This window comes from Squalius cephalus (genome assembly GCF_949319135.1).
Source record: "Squalius cephalus genome assembly, chromosome: 22".
Classification (NCBI taxonomy): Eukaryota; Metazoa; Chordata; class Actinopteri; order Cypriniformes; family Leuciscidae; genus Squalius; species Squalius cephalus.
In genome coordinates, this window is record NC_137143.1 from 15,545,670 (window position 1) to 15,557,312 (window position 11,643).

The following is an 11,643-nucleotide window of genomic DNA, read 5'->3' on the forward strand; positions in this document are numbered from 1 at the left end:
AAACTCAGTGTATGCCTCACAGACATGAGAAATAAATCTAAAGAAAGCTTGAAATGTCTTTAAACGAAACAATTCAAAACGAAAAGAAATATGCTACTCTCTGATTATGAAATCAATGATGTGCATTTCTCTCTATAGGCACGTTCATGGAGATGGCAATCGTCAACTTCATCTTTGCAGCCGACACTGACAAAAAAAACACTAGTTTATTAATAAAAATCAATGCACTGGATTTACAAATGCACATCTTGCTTGTTGCACGCACACAAATTATGTCGAAATAATGAGATATTGTGTTGAAATAACATTATTAATACTAATACATATTTAAGAATATTTGTTTGAATGCTGAATGTTGTGCTTGTTCAATTTAATAAAAATTAATACTTTAATTGTGACAATTAAAATAATTGAATATGAAATATTAAGTGGCCAATTTTAGTAATAGTATTTAGGCTATAATATATAGCACCCCCTCTGGCGCCGCCCCATAACGCCCCAAGTATTAAAAAATGGTCGGGTTTATATCGGGCTCGGGTAGTTGTTTTTGACAGATCTGTGTGAACGGGGATAACGTTGTCATCTGTAGAAAGAAAAAAAACTTTCTGTTTTCAGCACATAGGCCTAGTTGTCTGTAAACATACCCTCAGAAAACATCTTCATTAGTTTGACAACACATGTGCTGCAAATACTCACAATGCATCTGATGTTTAAAAAAAATCACCTTTCAGGTCATTGACAAAATAGTCGTCTCCTATGAATATTGGATGTCTTCAGTTCATTATAAGCAAACAATCAATTAATTTACTATCAATAACATTTTGTGTTCATTTAAAAATTTACATCGAAATTACATTTGTGATACAGTATGAAAAAACATAGGCCAATGCATTGGTGTAAATTTATAGCGAGAACAATAGATAGGTCTACTTTATAATAATAATAAAGACTGGACTAACTTAAGGTTTGATCAATAAGGGCTTTATTGTGTTCAGATGTTGTTGCAGTTTATTAGATTTCCATAAAATAAACTGTTCACACAAAAGACTGAGTGTCGCTGTATCGCTCAGGCTGCACTGCAGTGTCTATTCACAGGCGTGATCCCACTACAGTCGGCACGGGGACTTTGACCTGCTCCGTCTCCGACCTGGGCCGGTTCACCCTTCCTTAGACGACCTGGTGGTACCGGGCTCCCCCAGGAGCACCATATCGACACCGAACTTAGTGAGGACACCCGATCGACATAGTCCACACTGCAGCCCAGAACCCCTGAGCTCAAGCGATCCTCCAGCCTCAGCCTCCCAGTATATTGGATTACAGGCGCGCGCCACTGCACCCGGCGAGAGCTGTGAGAATCAGCGCTGATACTGAATCTAGTGGCTCACAGCGACATCTAGTGTATGAAAACAGATGATTAGGTTACAATAAGACAGTATTAATTGAAGATTTTTTAAATCTCCTTGAAATTTTCTTTATAATGATTTGTTTTCAAATCCATGCTTCAAGTGGATTCAGCAACAACACAAAAAACACAACATCTGTTTATCCACATTTAAGTTTTCCATAACTTTCATCAAGAGTTACTGCATTTCATTATGCAATTAGCATTAGACTGTTCATTCATAGCGCCCTATATGCAAGCAGACCTTTAGACTAAACACGGTGAACTGAAGATTTTTACAATCTCTTTTGTAGCTTTTTTTGTCAAAGATAAATGTCTTCAAAATTGCATCTAAATTTAAAACTGATGCCTCAGGTTGTTAGAGCACAACACACAAAATCACACAATAACCGTTTGACCACAGTCGAAATTTTCCAGACATAACTAGCCATTCATAACGCACATGGGCTACCATATTTATCTTCATCTGTTCTCATTCATTTTAACACAACTGATTCTTTCTTAATCAAACTGATTTATAGTTTAATAAATTAATCATTTGCTAGGCTATAGGCTACCTAAAGATTTACAGGTGTTGTTTTTAGATTGTTAAATATAAATATAAATGCAAAATATTGACATCTAATTTACAATCTTGAAAGACTATAATTAAAAATAAGGAATTGTTGCAATTAAATTAATTTGACATTGGTTATAACTGTGCACACAAAAGACTGAGTCTCGCTGTATTGCTCAGGCTGCACTGCAGTGTCTATTCACAGACGCGATCCCACTACTGATCGGCACGGGGACTTTGACCTGCTCCGTCTCCGACCTGGGCCGGTTCACCCCTCCTTAGACGACCTGGTGGTCCCGGGCTCCCCCAGGAGCACCATATCGATACCGAACTTAGTGCGGACACCCGATCGACATAGTCCACTGCAGCCCAGAACCCCTGAGCTCAAGCGATCCTCCAGCCTCAGCCTCCCAGTATCTTGGATTACAGGCGCACGCCACTGCACCCGGCGAGAGCTGCGAGAATCAGCGCTGATACTGAATCTAGTGGCTTACAGCGACATCTAGTGCATGAAAACACAATACTAGAGAACAATTAGGCAGGGTGAAGGCATTTTATTTTGTGGTATGGTTAAGATCAGTGTGGCACAAGTTTGTGTTTACAATTTAGGACTGAATTCACTCCTTACTCAGAAAATATAGAACACTCAGAGATGTTACACAAATGCTTAGAATTATGCAGAGCACACATCCAACAACCAATCAGAAACAAGACTTACAGTAAGTGAAAGTGTATCCTGGATTAAACTCTTCAGTGTTGTGGACATCACACCGGACAGGGAACTTGACCTTCTGAAGTCAAGTTGGTCTTGGCATCCTTATTGGCTGAAGATCTTGTGAGTTTAGAAACAATAAACTTCAGACAGTTTTGATTATGGGTTCCCTAGTTGAAATAAACTCACTATACTAAGACATCATGAACTTAAAGGGATAGTTTCATTTTCAAAAAATACAAATTCTGTCACCATTACTCACCCTCAAGTTGTTTCAAACCTGTATGCATTTCTTTCTTCTGATGAACACAAAGGAAGGTATTTTGAAGAATATGGGTAACCAAGCAGTTGATAGACCCCATTGATTTCCATAGAATGAAAAAGAAAATAATATGGAAGTCAGTTGGTCCGATTTGTCTGTTTAAATTGCCTGTTTGATACACCTTGTTTGTGTCATGTTTTATGCAGAAGTCTGATTATCACCCAAATTAAAAGTTAATCATATATACGCCAAAGTTAGCAATTACCTTAATGATTGCCCTGTAGCACTCACTCATGATGTGCTTTTAGAGCTTGTCATGACCAACATCATTGCCACTATCCCAGCCACACTGGACCCCTTACAGTTTAGATTCAACACTGCAGATGCCATATCACATGTATGTCATCTTCAGCCTGCTCACAATAAAAACACTTACATCAGATTACATCACAATAAAGACATCAGATTACATCACAATAAAGACACTTACATCAGAATGCTCTTCATTGACTTTCATCACAATAGTAAACTCACCAGCAAACTCAGAGAACACATAGAATTCACACAAAAAATGGATATTCTGTGCATTTTGAAACAGTGCCTTGTTGCTTTTGTTGTAAATGAAAGATCTTGTGCATTCAGCATAATACCTCCTTTTGTGTTCAGCAGAGGAAAGAAACAACATAGTTGAGTACAGTATAACACAATTTTAATTTGGGAGTAACTATTCATTTAACACCACATTTTGTAACATGGTTTTGACTTCCCAGCTAAAATGTCGCAGACAGTTCAGAATACGATCTAATATTCCCTCTAACATCTGGCTCAGGAGAATGTGCAATGACCACAACAAACGGCGAGAGACTACACACTGACTGATCACAGTCTCACAGTTCCAATTTCTCAATACTGAGCAAAAAAAAATAAATTTTTTTTTGAATTATTAGAAAGGGTGTGCATTATTTTGTCAATTATTTTGACACACCTAGAAATATTGTTCAGATGATGTATTTCAAGACGTTTGTCAAGTTTTTGTCATTAAAACGCTCTTGTGTGTAGGACTCATTTCTTACGCGTCTAATCACCGTTGCTAATTTCAAAACGTAATTTTAGAGCTAAAAGTAATGGAGGTTTGAGCCACTTAGCAGACTAATGCAGTTATTAAAGAGAGAGAGAGGGAGAGAGAGAGAGAGAGAGAGAGAGAGAGAGAGAGAGAGAGAGAGAGAGAGAGAGAGAGAGAGAGAGAGAGAGAGAGAGAGATTGTTTAATTGTTGTGAAAACAAAATTATTTTATTTATTTCTTTAATAATTCATTAATTTTAAATAATTAGTTCATTCTTTTTTTTCTATTATTGACAGTAGGCTAGCCTAATAAATGAAACACAAAGCCCTTTTAACAACAAGTGGGCCAATCAATATTTATTTATTTGTTATAGCCTATTATCTGCAATAATAACGAAAACCCGTGCAGCAGGACTATCAATTTATATATTCAGTTTACTTTTCTATTGATTATAGATATGCTTTATTTTTACTAAAATTAAACTGCACGTTTCCATTGATTGTGAAGTTAGAAAATGGCGCATGCGGCTACATGTTTTTTCTTGTTATGAATTGTATCCTATTTTCCGTTATAACTACGCTAAATTGTATTTAAATGTAGCCTAATGCGGCCAAGAACTGCCTTGAATTACTTGTAAAATTAATAATAATTGCACAACTTAAGTCAACCAATCAGATTCAAGCATTCAACCCCAAAAAGAATTAGGCCTATAAAGCATAATAAATGTAGGTTATATAATAAATGTAACGATTTGGATAAAACAATTAATGAATTTTGATAGATTTAGTCATTGAATGCATTTAGTGTCAAGCATGAAAACTGTCTGAAGAGTTTTTAAGATGAAGAAGATGAGGATGAGGATGGACTGAAGACAGGATACAAACGTAAACAAGGTTTAAACAAAAAGAGTGAATGTGAGGAACTAAAATACACATGTGTTGGGTGATGAACTAAATTATGAACAGCTGTGATGATATGTCCATGGAAACAGAGTGGCGGGAAACAAAGGCAAATAACACAAGTGTCCGATGAAAACTAAAAGTCTATGAAAAAGAACCTAACTAACTGAAAGTGTAACAGAAGTAATTTACCGTTTGGGGAGATGCAGATGTTTTAGAGCACATTTTGTTTCTTTGTCTGTAACAAGGTCTGTTTTTTGTGCTATGTCTCAAACGTTTATATTTTCACATTTATCTGATTTTACAGTTTAGAAAAATACAATGTATCACTAAGCTGTGTACTCACTATCAGGGTGTGTTAAAGCATCAATCAAATTTAGCTAATCTTTGATTTTAATCTACCAACACACAATAGATTAAATTAAAGACACTTCCTTAATCTATAGTAACAACCTAATGTTCAAAACTATTATGAAAGTACACTCAGTCATAGCTTAATTCAAAACCAGACTTGGGCGAGGTTATAATTTTCTCTAATGTCACTAATGGAAACTGGCCATTTACATAGCCGAATAACAGCAGGTGCTTGACTAGGCAAGTCAGACATTTTAAAAGTTCACGTACTAGTAAGTGTTATCAACTCAATCATATATCAGAGAGCGTAAGGTGGGGTGAAATCCCATGACTCCACACTCAGTCAGCATATATGATTCAGATAGGTCTGTGATGATGAAGGGCATGGTCCCATGTTTAATTCACATGTATAACTTTAAAGAGATTACTACTAGGGCAGAGTCCCACTTATTTGCTTAGCCCTACCAGCCACACTTGAGCACATCAAAGAAAGCTTTAGTTTTGGACTTTTCCCGTGATACACCCACACCACTCCATAAATATGAAAATATTGTCTTATTTTTTGATAATGAATATTTACTATTGCAATGGCTTACAGAATGGATAAAATGCAACATGGATGGTTAGCAATAACAAAACCTACAGAATGCTGCATGGTTGAACTGAAGTTGTGTTCACAGTTGTATTTGCTGTGAAATATGTGCATTTGACAATTTCTTAACAAAATCTGTGATTCTCTCAGTGAAACCTACTGCGGCATCCAAGAATGTAGTTGAAATTTCAATCTCATGGCATTTCATAACTATTTTACTTTTTGGCAAATTTGTGGTCAAACCTCAAATCTCATTTGTCTCCCATCTCATGTGCAAGTTTTGTACAATTTGCTTATGCCTACGACTCATTGATACAAATTCATATGAAATTTCCACCTCATACACTGTAAAAAATTATTGTTGGTTTAACTTTAACAAAATAAAGTTGCCTTACAATTTTAAGTTAATATTTGAGTTAATACAATAAAGGAGATTGGTTTGATCAACAGAAACTCAAAATATTATGTCTTCTGAACCACATAAATTATCTAAGTTACAATTACAATGCGTTTTTCTCTGAGAGATGTTTTAATCTCTTTTATATCACACTGCAAAGAAACTGGCCAACCAATTTTGGTCACATGCCCAGAGTCGCTGCTGTTACATAAAACTACAACTTGGTGGCACTCATGAATAGACCAACAAATTTACTAAGTGACAGTGAAAAGCAGATATCTTAACATTTCCATTCTAACTTTGACAGTACAGTAGCCCTATAGTTTTAGCAGGACAAACCATTTGCTTATAGTATAAAGCAAACTGTGAGAAAAAGACAGGTGTGGAAGAATTTCATAGATCAAGATTTGTGTCACAAATTCACCATCCTTGCATTCCTTGCATAACCTTAAATTGCATGACCTCTTTTTTCAGCTCTTAACTGACAAAGGGCGTTAAACTGGCACAAAGCACTTTCACACACACCCTGCCTCCTTCTCCCATCGACAAAGTGCAGGACCCGCCCTGGGTTTCCATCTCTATAAAAGGTCAGAGCCAGGCTCAAAGGTGCCATCCTCGCCAGGACAATCTACCGGTTTCCTTCAGTTTCCTCTCTGGGTTCATCTCATCTCTGCATTCATCCACCATGTCGTGCTCTCTCCGTTCATCATCCTGCGGTCCCAGGACCATGACCTCAAAATCCATAGTTACTCCAATTAGCTATGGTACAGTCATTGCCTGTGCACCTAAAGCCTACAGTGTGTGTGGCTATGATTTTGGAAGAAACCCTCGCATCTCTTCCTCCTGTTATCGCAGCGTTGGTTGCTACCCAGATTACCGTTGCAAAATTGGTGGAGGACTTGGTGGTTATGGCAAACTGAACAATGGAGGATTGGGAGTCATGTTTGGGAACTGTGACTACATCCAGCTGAATGAGAAGGCCACCATGCAGTGCCTGAACGACCGTCTGGCGTCCTACCTGGAGAAGGTGCGCTCCCTGGAGGCTGCCAATGCCACTTTGGAGAGGCAGATCCGCGAGTATTATGAGAAGAAGGGGCCGATCTGCCAGAGGGACTACAGCGCCTACTGGAACACCATCAATTGCCTGAAGGAAAAGGTACACGTGTACTTTCATAAGGGATGAAATGATGAAAAACTTAAATATGCTCTACATTAATATATTTTTATATCATTGTTCTACATTGATAGATTAAGGATGCTACCATCCACAACGCCAACATCCTCCTGCAGATCGACAACGCTAAACTGGCTGCTGATGACTTCAGGATGAAGTGAGTTCTCTTAAATAATATTCATCTGTAACCAATTTGGTAGCTTCAGCATCTTAACAGATTGTATTGGCCAAACATGATTGGTGAGTTTATTCCCCATCCTGCCACTCCACCAATTAGATATGAGCATGAGTTAGCAGTGCGGCAGTCTGTGGAGGCTGACATCGCCAACATGCGTCGCTTGCTGGACCAGATGACCCTGGCAAAGGCCGACCTGGAGATGCAGATCGAGACTCTGCAGCAAGATCTAGCGTGTTTGAAGAAGAACTATAAGGAGGTCAGTTTGCCTGTAGCAGATTAAACTGTGAGTGGTCTTGACAGCTTGAGTCATGAGCAATGTAAGGTGTGCTTAGAAAGAACTTGCAATTAAATGAAAATTCAGGAGCCATGTGTAAATGAGATGAGACCTGATGCAGGAGTCATGTGTGGTTACAGGATATGGAAGCACTACTGTGTCAGTTGACAAACACAAGAGTGTGTGTGGAAGTGGATGCTGCTCCTCAGCAAGACCTGAACAAGGTTTTGGACGAGATCCGTTGTCATTACGAGACCATCATAGATAAACACCGCAGAGAACAGGAGTGCTGGTTCAAAGAGAAGGTGAGACTTCAGCCTCTGTTTCTTTGATTCCTCTGGAGGTGAATCCTAATTTGCCATCATATATAGTGGCAGACATTTGATGTTAAAACAGTAACAGTACAGTATGACAGTTTGCATTATAGTTCTCATGTTGTGTGTGTGTTTCTTACTCTCTTTAAGACGGCACAACTGTGCAAAGATGTGGCCTGCCACACAGAGTGCCTAGAAACCTCTAGGTCACAGGTCTCCGATTTGCGGCGTACCTTGCAGTGTCTGGAGATCGAGCTACAGTCTCAGATCAGCATGGTGAGAAAATCATGTTTTACATGTGCATTAGCTATAGCCTGAAAAATATAATGTGATTTGAGCTAGAATATCATGCATGACTGTTGAAATTTGAACAGATTTTAAAACACTGCATCATAAACTTGCCAATGTTGTAAATATTTAAAGAGAAAAACTGGGTATCATACACTAAACCAGAGAATCACACACTCACAGACTTTTATGTCATTTTAGTTATATTTCAGGTCTGTTATGAATATGGCCCCCGAGTGAACTGGCATGCCTTAAAGAGACTTTGGTGAGATAGGAGGAGGAATTATCTAGAAATTGTCTAGTAATCCTTTATTCCTTCTGCTTCTTGTCATCACCCACACAGAAAGGAGCACTGGAGTGCTCACTGTTGGAAACAGAGGCTAGGTACAGCGCTATTCTAGCAGGCTTTCAGAAGCATATCAACTCATTGGAGGCAGAGCTTTGTCAGGTGCGCTCTAGCATTGAGCAGCAGGGCAGAGACTATGCTGTACTGCTGGACATCAAGAGCCGTCTGGAGCAGGAGATCGCCACCTACAGGTGCCTCCTGGAAAATCAGGGCGTTCAGTAAGTTCATCTTTTTATCTCAACACAAGGATGGGGAAATGGGTGTTGCGTGATGTTTTCTTCTGAAAGGACTTCACTAATGGACTAATCTTTTTTCCCACTTATAGGACTTACGGACAGGGTAAATAAAATCTCTCTTATTTTGTGGCTGTGGGGGTGATTTGGGTCAGCTTCAGATTGTATGTTATTTATTAATCTCTTTTTCTCTCCCTTTCAGGTGAGGTGTTCGTGTGTGCAAAGCCAGTCGAAACAGTAGTCAAATGTAAACAAGTCATTTGAACAACATCAAATGTAAACAAAGAATGTAACAAGGTTACATAAAATGCAGCTGTATAAATAAATGCAACTGTATTAAACATTCTGTATTGACAGTCTTACAATTCAAAATTAAAGTTGAGAAGCACAGTTTTCTTTTCTGTCTTGATGTATTTCTTGTTAAAATAGGTAGCTTAGAAATCTGCAGAAAGTAAATTTTGACTATGTTTAACCCTTAAACAGGCAAGAGTGGAAAATGATAAGCATTTTTTATATCATCTGGACTTAAGTAAAACATATCCAAAATAATTTTTGAATTATTTGATATATTTGGGATTTTATGAGTTGCGACTCCCAGTTCACGTTGCCTGATTAGGGTATAAAAAAGTGGCTATTTTTGGTACAGCACCTTAATACCATGGGAACTTAAATTTTGTGTTATCAACTTAAAATTTGGAACACAAATTGGTTAGACATATGGCTTTGATTTGATAGTAATTTTACAGTAAAAATTATTTTGTAAAATATATATTTTATATGAAATATTTAGTAGAGTACATCTGATTTACAGTAACTTCCATAACTTTTTCATATTTTCATTCTTTGAAGTTACTTTTTCATTTTTTTTAAACAAGATCAAACGTATGTCTATATTCCAAAACATTCTTGAATTACAACCGTTTAAATTTGGATAGTGAAATATTATGTATATTCTCAAAAAGGGGGGTGACAGTTTTTTAATTTTTTTTTTTTTTTTTTTTTTTTTTTTTTGCAGCAAATATTGTTCATTTGTCCATTTTTCTTGCATTTTAACATCAAGCATGGGCAGTTCTTAGTCAAACATTGTCACTAACATTTTCCAAGGGTACAAATAAACAGAGATTCTCAGAAATAAACACAAATAAACAATTTGAATAAATTTTGAATAAAAAAACAAAACAGTAAACGGGTACTGAATGTCACCCGCCATGATGTTGCTGGTCTTTGGATTCATTTGGTGAGAGTATTATCCTCCTTTTCTTCGAGGGCCTTCAATTTTATTTTTCATGGAAGTTTTGAAAACAATTTTGTGGGTTTTATCACTTGTCTCAGAATCTGAAGAGTTTTCTGGTATCTGCTCTATAACTTTCATCCTCTTTTCTCTACTCTCATTCCTTCTACCGTAAAATTAGCTAGGTGGGAAGCCCTGAAAGAAAATATTAAAAATACTAAGATATAGTCACCTAGACATACTAATATCAGTTTAACCTGTAAATTTTATAATTTGTAAAAAAACAACAAAAAAAAACTCAAAATACAAAGCTGGTCAAAATTAGGGTTAATCCCTTTTTTATACCCTAAACAGGCCACGTAACTACATTTCAAAACGTGCTAAATAACAACATGAACAACATATGAATTAATTTTCTTCTTCAGCACCTTAAAACAATGTAACTCGTGGTTCACGTTGCCTGTTTTAGGGTTAAGAGTCCATTAAACTCTTATTTTATTTTAAGAGGCCCTTTTCAACAACTGATATTCTGACTGGGAGAGTCATAGGCTACTATATTTCAATGTAATGTATGAATCAATGATAAAACACCTTGTGATAATGTTAGATGAATTAGAATTCCTTTTTCATAGTTGATAGGTTATAATAACAAAGTGTATGCATTTAAACTGTATTTATGCACTTTATTTATTAAATATGAATTATGTATTCATATTAGGCTATTCATATTGTTTAAATAATAGACAATATTTGCATGTGTATATTTAAACAGAATCGTTGACATATATATTTCTACATTTATTTTTATTTATTTCCTATCATTTATATCCTTGAGGTTTACAAATGTTTAACATTTTAAAACAAAACTAATATTTTTGACAATAACTTTAGGCTACTACTGACCTGTTACAGGTTGATTTCATATCCGCCTGCAGCTGAATTCTTAACCCATCAATATTTGAGTAATAAAATGACGCTATATAGACATAAACACAAAAAAGACAGAGTCTCGCTGTATTGCTCAGGCTGCACTGCAGTGTCTATTCACAGGCGCGATCCCACTACTGATCGGCACGGGGACTTTGACCTGCTCCGTCTCCGACCTCGGCCGGTTCACCCCTCCTTAGACGACCTGGTGGTCCCGGGCTCCCCCAGGAGCACCATATCGATACCGAACTTAGTGCGGACACCCGATCGACATAGTCCACTACAGCCCAGAACCCCTGAGTTCAAGCGATCCTCCAGCCTCAGCCTCCCAGTATCTTAGATTACAGGCGCGCGCCACTGCACCCGGCGAGAGCTGCGAGAATCAGCGCTGATACTGAATCTAGTGGCTCACAGCGACATCTAGTGCATGAAAAACACAAT

At 37.4% G+C, this 11,643-nt stretch overlaps 1 protein-coding gene across 1 annotated transcript; it reads left to right on the forward strand.

Moving 5' to 3' along the window:
• Positions 1 to 6,718: 6,718 nt before the first annotated feature.
• Positions 6,719 to 9,324, forward strand: LOC307149934 (keratin, type I cytoskeletal 19-like). The gene is made up of 8 exons (XM_079856559.1): positions 6,719 to 7,393; positions 7,486 to 7,568; positions 7,689 to 7,845; positions 8,004 to 8,168; positions 8,328 to 8,453; positions 8,809 to 9,029; positions 9,137 to 9,150; positions 9,247 to 9,324. The coding sequence occupies exons 1-8, from the start codon at positions 6,923 to 6,925 to the stop codon at positions 9,306 to 9,308; spliced, it is 1,299 nt and encodes a 432-aa protein (XP_079712685.1). The 5' UTR covers positions 6,719 to 6,922; the 3' UTR covers positions 9,309 to 9,324.
• Positions 9,325 to 11,643: the final 2,319 nt, after the last annotated feature.